The sequence below is a fragment of the Mycena indigotica genome (assembly GCF_014461135.1).
Source record: "Mycena indigotica strain 171206Taipei chromosome Unknown Mind.scaff0003, whole genome shotgun sequence".
NCBI lineage: Eukaryota > Fungi > Basidiomycota > Agaricomycetes > Agaricales > Mycenaceae > Mycena > Mycena indigotica.
In genome coordinates, this window is record NW_023503002.1 from 1,219,216 (window position 1) to 1,234,656 (window position 15,441).

A 15,441-nucleotide genomic window follows, 5' to 3' on the forward strand; every position below is an offset into this window, starting at 1 on the left:
CAGCCATTCTCCAAGATGGGAATACGCGGGTGGGCAGGCGAGGTCATCCTCACAGTCGGGGTTTATCGTATGTTGTCTGTCTTCACTTCAATTGTCGACGGCCAAGACTTAGTCTCAAGAGTCACGACTTGAAGTTTGCTATATACTACTAGTATTAAGGTGTTCGGGCGTCGATTACCAGAGTCTTCTTGCATCATCGAAACCTATCATTGACCACTTACTTCCGTTATCAAGCGCAGTGAGGAGTGGCCAAGACTCAAGTGCGATACCTTCAAGATGAATCCAAAAAATACACCCCAGGGCTTGAGTTTCTTTTGACTTCAAGATTAAAGCTCGACAGCGGACACTCCACATAATACAAAAGGTTATCTGAAAGCAAGTCTGAGTGATTCGGCTCCCTTACAAAAGCTACTAGTAGACCCCGCCGGCGGGCCATTCAACTTGGTTTGCCTCTCTCCCTCCAACCATGAACATCTCGAAAGGCCTTTTGTCAGTTGTCGCTCTCAGTCTGCTCCCTCTTCAAGTCAAAGCGGGCCCAATGGCCTATGCCGCTTGTCAAAGCGGTGCGCCTTCAACTTGTTTTTCTTTCCGATGACACTCATTGTTTGGTTTCAAGGCTGTAATACCGTGGCGGTGGCCTGTTATTCTGCTGCTGGATTTACATTCGGGACAGTCATTGCAGCCGCTGCCACCTGTCCTGCAATTCTTGCATGCAACACCGCTCTGGGATCGTGTTCGAAAGCATGCGCAACCATCGCTTTGTTTGCGCCAACTCCTTGAATGCGTGAGTTCCGACTCATAATAAACAAGATGCAGGCCTCACTAAATCGATTGCTCAGGGAATAAATATCCACGCATAGAATGCTCTCTGCCGTTACTTATGTCCCAGTCGAATACTACATATCCCTCAGGCTGCCAATCCAAATTCTTGCCCTCTGACATTTGCTCTTTGTCTAAAACGTGAATATTTGTTTGCTTTGTGCCGCTTAGTGCTATGCTTATTCTCAGCCCCCCATCCCCTCCTTCCATGGACTGGTGGCTCCGAGTCGACATAATTTTCGCTTTCACTTTGTGCTTGTAAGTAGTATGTTTCGGTGCCGATGATGCGAACTGCTCCGCTCGACGCCGAAATCAGTCACGTGGAGCCCACTATATAGGGTGTCACCGATCAATCAATTTTCCTTACAGTCGTCCCTCTGCGTCTTTTCATTCGAACGTCGTTCCTTCGAGGCGTCTGACGCTGACGCGTTGGGTAGAGCGAGCGCACGACCCTGGGCATGCCGTCTGTCCACCATTCCACTGGGTTGGCGGCTAATCAGAGTCGGGCACATTCGTACTTTCCTACTTTTTTTTTTCAAGGTCCCATACAATGACATGTGTAGTCTTACTCCTCGTTGTTCAAACACTGTGTTGTCTTTATGTCTGGACCCCCTCAACACTGAGGCTCACAATGCAAGGACGGTCGAGGATGCTCACCCTGCTTTGTCGTCGTTGGTCCAGAGCGTCATTTCAAGATTGCTACATTTGAATCCCGCACTACGGGCTGGATATAATTTATTATTCGGGAATACTCTACTGAGGGAAGAGGCTACATGGTTGGGTACAACGAAAGGAAAATATCGACATCGGTCTAACGTTCAATGCACGCCGCTCGCGGCCGGTGCTTGCGACAGAAGCGGCTCGCGCTCTTTATAGCTTGGGGGTGGCAGCTCGTCACTGTCATGGTCGCACTCTCGGACCGTCTTAAACTCCTGCAGGTGTGCCATCTTGCCGCACTGAGAGGGCGAAAGCGACTCTTTGCTAATGTTGGCATATCCCTTCGAGCGCTGCTCATACGCCTCCATCAGGGCTGTGGCAGACGTGGGCCATGCATGTGGCTTGTAGCGGATCGTGTCGCGGACAGCAGGGTCAAACGGCGTAATCTGAAGCGCAAGAATGGAGCCAGGGCCAGCCATGGGACCCATCTCTGGGTCGAGCGTCGAGCGCGAGTTTCGTCGCACATTTTCGGCCTTGACCCGGTGGCAAAAGGCACAAAGGAACACAGCGAATCCAATAAAGAGAGAGATCCCAATGCATAGGGCAGCAACGAGCTGCGCAGTTGGGTGTAAGATGTGAAAAGTACTTGGGGTCGGAGTGGCAGGGATAGTGGATGGAATTATTTCGTAGACGCGGGCTGAGAATGGGCTGATATGAAAGATTAGGCGCATAGGTGAGTATGGAAGGATTTGTACATACGATTGAGACAACGAAGAATCAATATCGGAAGTGTCCGAGTTGGTGGTCATAGAAATACAGTCGGTAACACTCGGAGTTGCGTTTGTGGGACACAGAACGGTCGTAGTGACGGTAGGGGTCGTAGACTTGGATGCAAGAAGACTAGAATAGAGATGAGCAAGTCAAAAGACAACTGAAAGAAAAGGTACACTGACGAATCGGACAATTGAGCACTGACAAGTGTGCTAGCAATGGAAAAGAGGGGAACAAAAAGAAGGATGTATCTGGACAGTACGTTGAGCAAGCTAGAATAGAGGCAAGTTGAAACCCATACTGCATGCTAGGTGGTCGTATCCGATAGGGCTAACGAAATGAATAAAACAGTGGAGAGTGGTCGTGAACAGAGAACGAGTGGTAGTTTGTGGACATCCTCTGGAGCGGTCCTAGATATACGGCTGCCTGACTGCCTTGCGTAAGCCAGCATCACGGCGTCTGTCAAGTGAGAACAAGAACGTTATTGTTCTTCATTTGGTAGGGGACCCACACAGAGCTACCATTGGTCGATGGTCGTGATAGACCAAGAAGCAATGAACTGTTAACTTCAAGATAGAAGCAAAGATGTGGCGGCAACGGGCAGATGGCCTTTGTACTCAACGAGGTTTGTGGTTACTTACGGAGTATTCCGAACCCAGGAATACAAGGAAGTAGTTTCGGTAGGCAGTAAAGCTGTCTTGCGTGACGGATGCTACAGCAAACTTGAATATAAACCATCAAATAGCGGAGCGCTAGCATGGTTCTTCGCAGCCATTTTTCTGGCAACGCGGAAAGAATTTTGTGGGGGTGGTTGGTCGAATGAAGAATGATCGTTCACGTGACCCTGGAATCATCTTCCTGACAATTGTGCACGGACAATAACAACAGCATTGGTTGAAGACTAAGCACTCTCGCACATAAGTAGCATTGATCCGGTATTCAAGCAGCACCGGATTCGATTGCAACAGTTTTCGTGTCCACATCCAAATCTACGGGAACGGCATTGCTTGAGGTCGTTCTGGAGTGTCTGCGAATGACGGGTGTAGAACTGACTACGGAATGAACGGATTCGCAGTCCTGAAGCTGCCAGCCCAGTCCAGACTCTCTATACAATGGCGGCGGAGCCTTGTTCAAATCGTCAGCATCTTCACTCAGTGGTCGCATGTTTGGCGAGTGGTCTTGTGCTGACTTGATAGTCTTCTTCTTCTCCTCACGATGTGCATGTTTCTGAGTTGAAGGCGGTGAAGCTATGGGACGAGTCACCAGCAGACTGGAAACCGGTTCTGACAATGGAGGCGGAGCTCGCGCCATCATGATACCCATGGCCTGAGCACGAGTCGTGTTAATGGTGTCGAACGGTGTAATCTCGAGCGCAAGCAGATCTAATCCACCCATTTCTGCGTCCTTCGCCCGCGAATGGCGGTCCTCGTTCCTGTGGTTGTCTTTCCGTCGAAAAAAGAGCACAAGAAGGAAGATGATGGCAGCCAAGATGAAGGCGACTGCGACTCCCAAGCCAACCAGCAATTGTACATTGAGAGCATTGGGAATGGTGTCCTTAGCAGGCGTGGAGCTGGAGGGAATGTTCGTCTGGCTAGATAAAACATCAAATAGATAAGAGTGAGACAAAAGGACCACGCACGGGTGAAAAGATACCACAGCAGACGACGTTTCAAAGTCACTCGCACTCTGAATTGTCTTTGTTGTTGTTTCCGAATGCTTGGGGACGCATTCGACGCCGCTTGGAACGGCATTGGCCGCACAAATGACAACTATGGAGACAGACGGGAGCGCCGTCGGTGTAGGCTGGCCCGAAAAAGGACTGCACGACTGTGTTAAGCGTATGAAGCTTTGGACAGAGCGGCGTCATTTACTTGGGGTTGGGATCGTCCGTGTGATTGTTGGGCACAGACTGGAAGATGGTTACAGGCACGGTTGGAGGAGCGACGATCGGTTCAAAAGCGAAGATGCCGACAATAAGGATACAGAATGAGAGGAGGCTGCCGGTTCTGCAGCGTGGTCAACGTTGTGGCCATCGATAGCCACAGGAAACACACCTCATTGACGGCAAAGAACAGGATCGAAGGAGTCGTCCAGCGACACTATGCCAGCACGGCAAAAAGAACGGAAGGGCAAAATCGATTCGCGGTATATTATCGAGCACCATCCGAGTATAAGTAGTTCATGGCAGATTGCCCACCATGGACCCACAGAATGCTGGCACTGGTCCTGATGGATAGACGCCATCGGCCCACAGAGAAACCGTCAGTTTACCGCTATAGCCACGCATTGCCAACATGGGAGTCGAGTTGAGCTTCATCCATGGCGAAGTCGAGGCCTTGATTCTTGTGTTAATTAATTGTTCATTTGCTCCGAGGTTGAACAAGTGCGAAGAACAAGATGGCGGTGGTTGCAGCTGGGGGGAGTTCAATGGACCGCTGTTGAGACTTTGTCGAAGCCAACGTCGGAGCGATCATGCTCGCAAACAGGAAAAGGTTGACAGAGGTGATGATGTCACACTAGTAGTTTTCAAAGAAAAAAGTGTGTGTAGGCATAAAGCCAGATGCATATGACATTAACGGTTCCATGGTAATACGTTCTTAAGATACTGTACAGAGACCAGAGCGAGTCGAAGAATACGTAGTATGTACGTGTCAAAAAAGTCGGAGTATATGGAAAGGGGGGAGCGCATAGATAGAGAACTAAGCAAGTGGTCAAAAACTATAAGAAGGGGTAGTAAGGTACATAGGTGAAGAAGAATGGGAGTATGAAGTGGGTGGGCGACACAAGGAGTTAGACGGACGGACGGGGGGAGGGGGGGACTTGAAAGAGCAAAATAATCCAGATCGAAGACGAGCCGAGAGGAGATGTAGAGTATCGAGACAGCGAGAGATAGCAGTGGGAGATGAGCAAAAGAGAGAGAGAGACGAGAGACCAGATTTAGACGGCCACAGCGACCTCGGTGTTGGCATTGCCGATAGGCGACCCATGAGAACTAGCGGACCCATTGAGGTTTCCATTGCCATTGACCGGCCAAACATTGGCGCGCTCGTTACTCCTAGCACGCTCACGCAAAGGAAGTGCTTCAGCATGAGAAGTGACTCCATTTATGCTTGCGCTGCTGTGATGGCTGGTTGGGCTCGCACTGGCGCTTCCATTTACACTGCCATTTGCAGCAGGTTCAGTCCTTGCGCTTGACTCCATTGTCACGCCTCTCATCTCATCAATTCCCCTTCGGACTCCAGCCATCATTCGCTCTGTATCCCTCAACAACTCCTCCATTTTGCGTCTCTGCTCATGTAGAGAGAAGTAGTGTCGTTCGAGCTCCTCGACTGTCGGTATCCCACCAGTAGAACCTTCGTGGTATGACCGGACCGGAGGCAGATTGTACCCGGCAGCTGGTGAACCAGCGCCGACCCGATTAGGTGTTGCGGACCGACTGAGACTAGATCCACGCATGTAGCCAGGGAATGCACTCCCAATTGACGGCAGTTCGAAAGAGTTTTGGGGGGTTCCGGTCGGCGCGGGACTGGGAAACCACGTGCGTTTTCCCAAGTCTTTTTGGTCTTCCTCAATGGGAAGTGGGGCCGGAGCTTTACGACGAGCGCGCTTTCGACGAGGGGCATCTTCATTGTCGTCATCTGTTGGATGTGGTCTCGGTGACGACCCAGTCATCCGCGATCGCCCAACAGCGACAAGTGCTTCAGCCGCAGCTTGGTCGCTCATGGCTAGAATGTCGCAAGTTAGCATGCAAATATTTAAAAAAAGAGAGAGACTGAGGACATGCACTAGCCGATCGGAGGTGATGACATCTCTGGGCATGTACCGTCGCAGTCGCAAGCAGAAAAGAACTCACCATTTGCCCCATCATGACCACCATTTCCCCCAGCTGCAGGAACTCGTTTGCGCCGCTTGATGACCGTCTTTTTCATTGACGTTGGACGGTGCGTCCCGTGTAGTTTGAAATAGAGACCTATAATGGGATGCATGGTTAACAACCTGGTGAACTGACGAGAAGCCGAGCAAATGAAGACAATGAGACAAGCCCACTTTCTCCGACTACTCGTTTTTCCGTGGTAGGGGAAAGGAGGAGCGAGTGTGACGAGTAGGGAGGGAATCTGATTAGATGTCGTGCGAGGGCCAATGGTTATCCATATTTCACTCGTTGCATAGGTATGCCCACGACGAATGACTGGCTATTGACCCCCTGCGGAAAACCGAGACAACTCCACTGCTTGGGCCGACGCTGCGTTAAATGGAAGAATCTTATCCGATATTCGCTAGCGGAAGCTGTCCTCGTGCGCTTCTTGCCTCATTGCAAGATAAGACGAAATCGAATCTGATATGATGCAGATATGACATCGTTCGTCACAAGAGACAACAGGAGTGAGAAAGGAGGAGGAGAGGAATGCAGGAAGGAGGGACTTCTGCGATGATAGCCCTCGCTTGTCATCGCTGGCTGTGTCCGTGGGTGTTCACAGCCAGAGGAAAAACAAGCGGCATCTCCTTTTACAGAAAGAAGAGATCGACCAAGAAAATGTCAAGGGAGGGAGGAAGAAGAATGGAAAAGAAAAGAAAAGCTATGACTCACCACAAGCATTGCAGATGTTGTTGCCAACGTCGTCGCGACGCCAGAGCGGGGTTGTGCTTGTTCCACAGTTACCACAGGACAACGCGTTGATTTTGGCTGCTGGAGAGTCGGGGGCGGCCGCATTCCTATGATAGATAATCACATCAATAACGGATAGATAATAATTTGGGAACAACTGACGGGCTGGTCGTGGTCGAGTTGCGGGCTGGAGGTGGAGTTGGATTGAGCAGTTGGCGCATCGAAGCCGAAGATGGCTGTTGCTCGTCTGATGACGAATTGGCATTGTCAGTAGCCAGTCGGTTGTTCCACGTAGGACACCCATTGCAGGCATTTGAGCCACCAGTTCCGTCACAGCGACCGTCGCCAGGACACGTGCCACCCTGGTGGTGGGAGTTGGCGTTTTGTTGTTGTTGAGCTGCTGCAGCTGCTGCCGCTGCTTGGGCCGCTTGTGCTTGGTTGTGCGGTGAAAGGGAGGCGGGTCGCGGGGCATTGCGCGATTTTTGGTAGAGACCTGGAATGGGGAAAGCAGGCATCAGCATCGGGGAGGAAGATGGGATAGACATTTGAGACAAGTGGAGGAGGCACGAAGGGAAAGAAAGAAATCTAGGCGAAAGGAACAACACGGGACTGCATCGTGGACTATGCATTGTGGGCATGCCCTGCTCCATCCGATCTGCCTCAGTGAAACCAACCCTCTAGGCATCGCCAATCGATAGGAAAGAAAGCAAAGCTGGAGAATGGAAAGGGGAGAGACAGCTCACCGCAGGCATTGCATATGGGGTTTCCGTCTGGTGTCCTACGCCATAATGGCGTCTCTGTTGTACCGCAGTTGACACATATTGGCCGGTTTACGGCTGGAGACGCAGTCTGCGGCTGGTTTGGTGGCTCAACAACGGTCTTTGAATGGTAGGCTTGCTGGGCCGAGTTGGTTTGGGAGCGGGTCGAAGCTGGGGTAGGGGCTACAATGTCTATGGCTGACATGGTGAAGACCGGAGTGGAGTAGGTAGGGCAGAGTGTAAAGAGGAAGAGGGTGTCTCGGTGTCGTTCCTTGTGTGCACCGAAAAAAGAGGTGGGTGACAGCAAAGGCGGGTGTTTATCTAAGATAACCCATCAGCCAATCGCCTGTCGGACATTGCGTGATTAGATTCAGCCTCTTCCGTTGCCCGACTTCTTCCGTGCCAGCCTCCGGTTTATCTAACGCGAGCAGTGCTCACTCATGAGTATCCTCTCGTCGGGGCTTTGAGGCCCGGCACTCAACACTCGCCAGCGCATCGGAGGCGTGACATGGGCCAATTGATCTAATCAACCTTGATTAAAATAATAATAATCAGACAGCGACTGTTGCCGCGGCCGACGTGTCATTCTAGACTCCCCACACAATTTTTGAACAGAATCGTTTCTCAATATCTAATCAAGCCCAATGCCAAAGCGGGCGACTGGCATCACACAGACGCACGAGGTCCAGCGCCAGAGAAAACCTGGCAGCAGCATCTCACACGTCAGAGACAAAGTTTTGGACAAAGTCCGGCGTTTCACCCTCATTATCAAGAAGACCCCCGGAACCAGATAGTCCCTAGGATCGGGTGTGGGGCAACGGAACAAACAAAGATTCAAACAGTAAGTAAAAGAAAATCGGGCAAAGCCTTGGAGCGCCAAAGCACAATCCTCTACACTAGACCGTTGCTTGACTACATGTTGTCTCCGTCTTCGTCTTCTTGCACTCCCTAGATGTTTCTCGGCGGTGACTTCCCCCGTTATCTCAATCAACTCCCATCATCAGCCGCGATGATCTCCCCTCACAACCGGCAATCCTGTCGCACCTCCCCGTCGGGCGACTTCAATAGCTCAGCTGGCCCTCCATACATGAACTTTTCCTCAAACGGAGGAGCAAGAAACCAGCCTGTAATAAATATTGAAGACCATACGCGTCACTAGTCAATGCTCAACTCGGAGGATGCAATCTCGAAGAACTCTCGCTTCCAAAATGTGCACCCACGCATGGCCGGCCGACGTCATAACGTCACTTGAAAAACAAATCGGCCGACTGAGACCCCTCTCGACCAAGAACTCAACCCGCTCGCATCGCTCATTGCTCACTAGGACGGATTCGTATCAAAACTCAAACGTCTGGTGGTCTTCGTCTGAACGGCCTCCCGACTGTCCTGCCTCGAAATCCACGCTCATACTATCTCCGCAAAGATAAGCTTTTTATGAAGCCCTCCAACGACAAGAATACATCGAGTTTACACACCATCCGGAAACAAGGAAATCTTTATCACCGACGACAAACCCTCGGAGACGACACAAGGAACGGAAAAAAATTGAAGGCTTCTACGTTACAATCCACTGCAGCCCCAAGCAGCCCAAGCACCGAAGTATATTGACACTGGCCGTGCTTTATAAAGTGGGTCAGCGATAGCTAGAGTATCTGGCATATGCTTGTTAATCCTTTGTCCGAACAGCGTCAGATTCAAGTGAATCAGACCAACACTGCTCTCATTATTAGACCTGTCCGTCAACTCATGTATCGTTGAGTGACACTGTAACTGGCGATAACTCAACCCCCTGTATCAACAATCTTGCTATCTGAAGATTGTCGTGGCGGATCGAGGCTTCAGGGTCATGATCTGGTTCCGAGTCGATTCTCCGAAGCTAGTCCAACAACTAGGCTCATCGGCGACATCAAGTGTGGTCTCTGAGTGGGTCATTCCTTTCAGAGGCTTTTCTCGCTCTAATCTAGTATTACTCCACACCCCTGGCCGCATCAGCCTGTACATCGCAACAAATCTGATATGAACGACCAAAGAAGGCATATTTCTCTTTCTGGCACACGGAGGCAACAGGAGGCCACGGGATGTACCGATGCGAAGGTGGAGGCAATGCAAAGGCAACTTGGCAGCCGCTCTTAGTCTGTGCCAAGCGCCGTTCTTAAGGAACGGACGCGCCACTAATCTAATCAACCCATCTGAAATCATATCGGTAGTACTTCATGTGAGCACGATTTACATGAGGGAATACGCGTGAAATGGTGCGCAAATGAAGGGTACGTGATGTTGGTGACCCTCTATGAAATCCTGATCTACAACCAACCCACCTGAGGGTATTTTGAGATAGAGAACACTCCCATAGTCCGTCCTGGGGACCAATTGAAGATCGACTTGATCATTTCAAAGAGAAATTTAACTAGCGCTGATGGCAGTGATGCAGCCTCAATCGCGGTCCCGGCAAGCGTAAAACACGCGTTAGAAACATGGGTCCACTGTCAGGCAGCTCGGAGGGTATTGTGGGATGGCCTAAAAAAGAAATTTTAGAAAAGCAAAGAGTAAAAAGTGAGAAAAGTTGAAAATACTCTATAAAATCGCTGGAAAATATTCCCGGGGCCTCCCCAACTCCAGGAAAACGACTTGGAACGTTGTAAAACGCTATAAAATGACCACCGCAGGGGTCGAACCTGCAATCTCCTGATACCAAATCTTGAAACCCTTGAAGTGGTCAAGTTCGTAGTCAGACGCGATGCCATTTCGCCAGGCGGCCGTTGTTGCTAGCTGAAGATATATGGTTACGACTGAACGTTCTATTGAATGCCTACTTATTTTGCGTCGCCTTAGCCAAACCTGCTCCGTTGCCAAGGGGAAGACTGTTGCTAGGCAATACGCATCACCATCAGTTATCATCAAAGAGTTCCAGGCAACTGACTTCAAATTATTCTTCCGAAACAAATATTTCCTTGACTCAAACTACTGACTCCCAAAAGCATTTATTTTGGACATATTGCCACTAATTTTACGGAGGTATTAATGGTACATGTTCTCATCACGTGCACTATATTCCGTGACAACAACTTGAACGTCGCACCAAGCTGTCCAGTGGTGAGTGCTGCTTATATTTGTGTCTTTACTAGTGCTCTGAAGTGGCCAACATACGGTAAGCTGGTACTGACCATACTGTATCCCTGCATAAGCAATTGGCCAAAAAAAAACCTGCAGCCAACGTAAGTTGAACTTGAACCACAAGCCTGCAATGACATTACAAATCCCATAGTCTGTGTAATTACAAAACCCCCCTCGACTCGATTTCGCGGAGTAGTGCCAGTGACAGTATGTCGAAAGAGACAAAACCCTTGCCGCCATATGAGTATGACACTCCCTTGATGGACGCGGATGCCCGAGTGAGCCTGAGGCTGACTCTATTTTCCTGGCAGGACGAGTGTATAAAGAGCCCATTGTACCAGCAACAGAGCCTGTTACGGTGGCAGGTCCATTAACGATGATCGACAAGGATTGCTTACGGCTTCTTTTTTGTTCTTCTTGGAACTCTGCCTAATGTACTTCACACTTGTTATTCGTCGTATTATCATTTGCTCTGTCGATGCTGCTATAGCTACAATACAAAGTTCATCGATGTTGTTAATGTTCATACTCGTACGATGGTCCGTCATACACCCACTGGAATTCGGCTTTGCTCAACCGGACTCGTTTCTTGTAAGCCTCGTTGACCTTGCGAACGTCGATGTACTGGGAAATGTCCATGCCACTAATGTCGACCTTTGGAACCCGAATGTCCTTCAATCTCTCCCACATCTCCTCCTCCGTCTGGATGTAGCCCTCCGGAAAGGGTATGCTGTTGACCCACGCCGCCCATGCCTTCTCCTTTGCTGCGTATTCTTCTGGAGTCAAGTACCAGTCGGGGAACGAGACCGGGATGAGGTTGATCGCAGGTGCGTGCCCAAGTCTAGAATCTTCGGAATGGACGTCGCGGAGATGGCGGCGGTGGGAGGAAGCGGAGCCCAAGCCGACTGTCTCGCCGTCCCTGGTGCACAAAAAGCATGTTTTGTGTGTATGGAACCAGCGAAGACACTGATTCTTCGGATGATGGAAGTCCTGTTGGTTTTCGTGCTGCTCGACGTCGTCGTATGTGTACACTTTGGTCTTATCTGCTTCAGACGTCGTTGGGTCGCATTGACACTTGTTACAGCGTCTGACGCCACACTGAAAAAGCTTCCTGTAAACGCATCAGCGCAGCTTTCTTCCAGTATGCGTTCACTTACTTCATCAACGCCGCTCTGATCTCCACAATGTTTTCTTCTCCTGAGCCCACCCTCTCGTTGATTTCCTCCCAATTCATGTCAATGAGGTTCTCTACAGCCACGTCTTCGTCTAGCAAAGCTCAGTTTTAGACAGATCAAACACAACAGAGAAATTTTAAACCTTGATCCTTGAGATTCGATCCAGATGCAACCGGGGCTAAGCAGGGTTAAAACGTTGAAAACATAAGAAAAGGGAAGGAAGTACGCGTTGCAACAATTTCCAACGGGACAGAAGGTTCTTGCAGTTGTTTGTCGTTGGCAGTTTGACGAAGCAGCTCCCGGATCGTACTCAGCTTGCTCCGAATTAAGCTGGTATGCAGTTCATGTTGCTTTCGATAGTTCTTGATCGCCGTCGTATAGTGCGGTTCATTCCGCAGTTCCCGCTCAAACCGAGTGATGATCGCTGCTGTGGAATTCCAGCGGCATTTGGCGAGTCCTTCGTCAACGATGGCTTTCAACTCAGCCAGCTTCTGTTCGCGCAACCGGTATTCGGGCTGTTGGGTGAATGTGATCCAGTCAGGGTGTTCACGACATTCTTCGTCAGAAAAACCAGTCTTGGATAACGGGACAGAGTAAGGAGCAATGCGATTCCTTCGTTTGAGATGTTCTGGCTGCGCGCCGACGCGAAAAGTGCCATTGCTGCGAGAGATGAGATTTCGTGCCTCGCCTACAGAGATCATGCCCAGAGGGAATGCAGACTGGTCAAGATTGCGACGAAGTAGATAAGTCGAAAAGTCTACGACACTTGTGAGTGGAATTTGGGGAAATCGTGTTGCATACCTTCAAAGCCAACACGTCGCCCAGCAACACGAAGCACATCTTCCACATCTTGTGCCGTCATGACCTCGTCCTGGATGCACCCTTGGTCCCCACCAGCAAATAAAACCGCTTGGTGCACAAACTTGCTTTCCCACTCGATGTTGCCAGAATTACAAGCTATAAGCTGATCCAGGGTCTTGATGTTCTTGATACCGTTTCTGAGCAATGCTAGGCAAAGGAGAGGAATAGCGATGTCGAAGACGACGTTCTCTGGTCTATTCGGGCTTTCAAGTCGAAGTACAAGCCTGTTGTGTGGAATATTGGGGCGGTCTTGGAGGGTTGAATTGGTGATCACGGTGCGGAAATTGAGCGAATTTGAGCAAGAAATTTGGATGTCCTAAACGGAGAGTCAACGTGTGCGCGACGCTGAATATAGTTTCAATAACACACCTCCCACTTCACAGACCGATCTCCTGACAGTCCAAGAGCTCCAGGCCGATAGCCGCAGCTAAACACGAGCTTGAGAATCAAATCCATCTGGAGCATCCACTCGGTGTTGACATCTTCCTGAATATTCTCCTCCAGGATACGACGCATTTCGTCCCTACCAGCATAATTTGTGTCCTTCAAAGCGTCTAGTTCCAGCACCTGCGAGCAATGCTTGTCAAGGTCATACAGTTTTGCCTTGTCGATGTCTTCGTCGATTGAGGCAAGTTCCTCAGCGGAGAGTGTCTGAAACGCGCGGGCCATTTCGAACCGCCGACTGCGGCGGGCGGGCATGTTGATTATTGAAGTGATTGAAAAAAAAAATAGAGAGAAAAGTGGTGGCGAGAGGCAAAGAGCATCTGGCGTGACGGTCGTTGTGACCCGACGTGTCAAGACTAGGTGCTGGCCAAGTGGCCAGCCTAAACACCTTGCTTGAGTAAGTATGTAGCCAAATCTGCATTTATCCCGCTTTTGCTCTATTTTTTTTTGGATAAATGTACACTATTATAATAATTTTTTTCAAGTTACAAAAGTCAGATAACTACTGTACTGGCATCTCCTTAGTACCAGATTCCTTTCTTAGAATGCTAAGTTTGTATAGTACATACTGTATTAGAGTGTATTAACATAGACTGGGCTAATCTAGAAATCCCCCCTTTTTTTGGGAAAGTTATAGCAGAAAGGCAAGAAGAAATTCCAGAATTATCTCTCTATTTTTTGTGTGATAAGACTGCTCCAGATCTAGAGGTCAGCAGGATCTTATATATGAAAACACTATCATGCTGGCATTGACAGAAAGTCACGAGTTGGTCATGTGGATGTACATGAATTTCACACATATGACCACCCTGTCAGCTGTGGCTTCCAGCTGGTGGCATGGCAATTAAATTTTCACCCATGTTATAGACACAGACATTCATACTTGTCTTATATATAAAAACAGCTGGCAATTGCATAATGGCAGAAATTCATATTTTGGTCATGTAAATGTATATGAATTTAATGTGATGACTGCCTGCTGGCTGCGAAATGCAGGCAAGTGGCTGTGTGGGCACTGCAAAAATCTTTTATTGAATAATTATGCTCTGAGCCATAGACACAGACATTACTCTATCAAGCAGCCATGAGCAGGCATGTGACTTTGGTATGTCTCCATTTGGACATTATAGTCAAGATGATGGCTCAAGGGCATTGAGGAAACTCTGGATAGTCTGGTAGTTCCTATATGTTTAATAGTCTTATATTATATTAACTACACCTCTTTTTCTTGGTTTGTAATTCTTCTTATTCCAAATATTAGTATAGCAGTTAAGTCATGTAAGGCTGGTGTGACAGGATGTATATAAGTCATCAATGGGTTGCAAAGATGTTATCATGTAAAGAGGTGCTGGTGATAACCACTTCTGACTGCCTACAGCACTGGCATAGAAAGAAGAGCTGGTGGCAGTCTTGATAGCTTGTGATATAATCACTATCTACATATCTGGGAGGTATATCCTAATATAGGAGGGAGGAGGTCATGCATATGGCTAATAATGGTTACTTGATAAAGATCCCACCAACCTCTTGAGACTGCTATATAGATAGTAGCTTTTGATACAAAGAGAAACTTGAAGCAAAATTGTCTAATAAATGCCACATATATTTACTTATGCAATCTGTGATTTTTACAAAGGAAGAAAAGCCTAGGATAAATCTTAGATATATTTGGTTATTGATCTGTAAAAAAAAAACCTGAGGTTCCTCTGATACAGATAAACTTGTGTATTGAATAGCACATGTTTCTGTAGCTTTATCTAGCAGAATAACCCCAGGTCTTTCTTTCAGATAAATGTCCAGATTTATTCAAGATTTATCTCTAGTTTTTTTTTTCTTTTCCTTTATACAAATGCCATATTGAATTAGTAGATAAATTTGATATTTAAGGTTCATCTTCAGTTTTTATGCTAAAAAATGACCAGCTTTATCCCTAAATTTTTTCTTGTGTCAAAAAACTATTGGCCATAGTACAACAGTTTATGTGCATTAGTTCTTGGTAAGTCAATCCTGTAATTACACCTGCCTAAATAGGCAATTGTCATGCATGTTATGGTCAGTCAGTCCAGCTGTGAGTCTTTAATTTTCTTTTATATAATTTTTTTTCTTTCTCCCCCTTGATATAACACATAACATGTAGTCTATTACATACATTGTAAGTGTAATATACAACACAAGGCTTGTCAATAAAGGGCAGGTGCATCATGATTACACTTGCCAGATCTGGTCTATTTTGGAA

The 15,441-nt window shown here is 48.3% G+C and overlaps 4 protein-coding genes across 4 annotated transcripts; 1 reads left to right on the forward strand and 3 right to left on the reverse strand.

Annotated features, from left to right (window-relative positions):
• Positions 1 to 545: 545 nt before the first annotated feature.
• Positions 546 to 860, forward strand: MIND_00306800 (uncharacterized protein; the record flags this gene model as incomplete). The annotated part of the gene is made up of 3 exons (XM_037359926.1): positions 546 to 563; positions 617 to 784; positions 840 to 860. The coding sequence occupies 3 exons, from the start codon at positions 546 to 548 to the stop codon at positions 858 to 860; spliced, it is 207 nt and encodes a 68-aa protein (XP_037222811.1).
• A 2,326-nt stretch (positions 861 to 3,186) lies between these two features.
• On the reverse strand, positions 3,187 to 4,411 carry MIND_00306900 (uncharacterized protein; the record flags this gene model as incomplete). Its single annotated transcript, XM_037359927.1, has 4 exons — positions 3,187 to 3,838; positions 3,887 to 4,066; positions 4,119 to 4,253; positions 4,302 to 4,411. 4 exons carry the CDS (start codon positions 4,409 to 4,411, stop codon positions 3,187 to 3,189), a joined length of 1,077 nt encoding a protein of 358 aa, XP_037222812.1.
• Positions 4,412 to 5,184: 773 nt separating this feature from the next.
• MIND_00307000 (uncharacterized protein) lies at positions 5,185 to 7,816 on the reverse strand (the record flags this gene model as incomplete). Its single annotated transcript, XM_037359928.1, has 5 exons — positions 5,185 to 5,972; positions 6,101 to 6,217; positions 6,836 to 6,960; positions 7,016 to 7,346; positions 7,597 to 7,816. 5 exons carry the CDS (start codon positions 7,814 to 7,816, stop codon positions 5,185 to 5,187), a joined length of 1,581 nt encoding a protein of 526 aa, XP_037222813.1.
• A 3,425-nt stretch (positions 7,817 to 11,241) lies between these two features.
• On the reverse strand, positions 11,242 to 13,460 carry MIND_00307100 (uncharacterized protein; the record flags this gene model as incomplete). The annotated part of the gene is made up of 6 exons (XM_037359929.1): positions 11,242 to 11,836; positions 11,883 to 11,991; positions 12,043 to 12,078; positions 12,127 to 12,657; positions 12,702 to 13,077; positions 13,131 to 13,460. 6 exons carry the CDS (start codon positions 13,458 to 13,460, stop codon positions 11,242 to 11,244), a joined length of 1,977 nt encoding a protein of 658 aa, XP_037222814.1.
• Between the last annotated feature and the right edge of the window lie 1,981 nt (positions 13,461 to 15,441).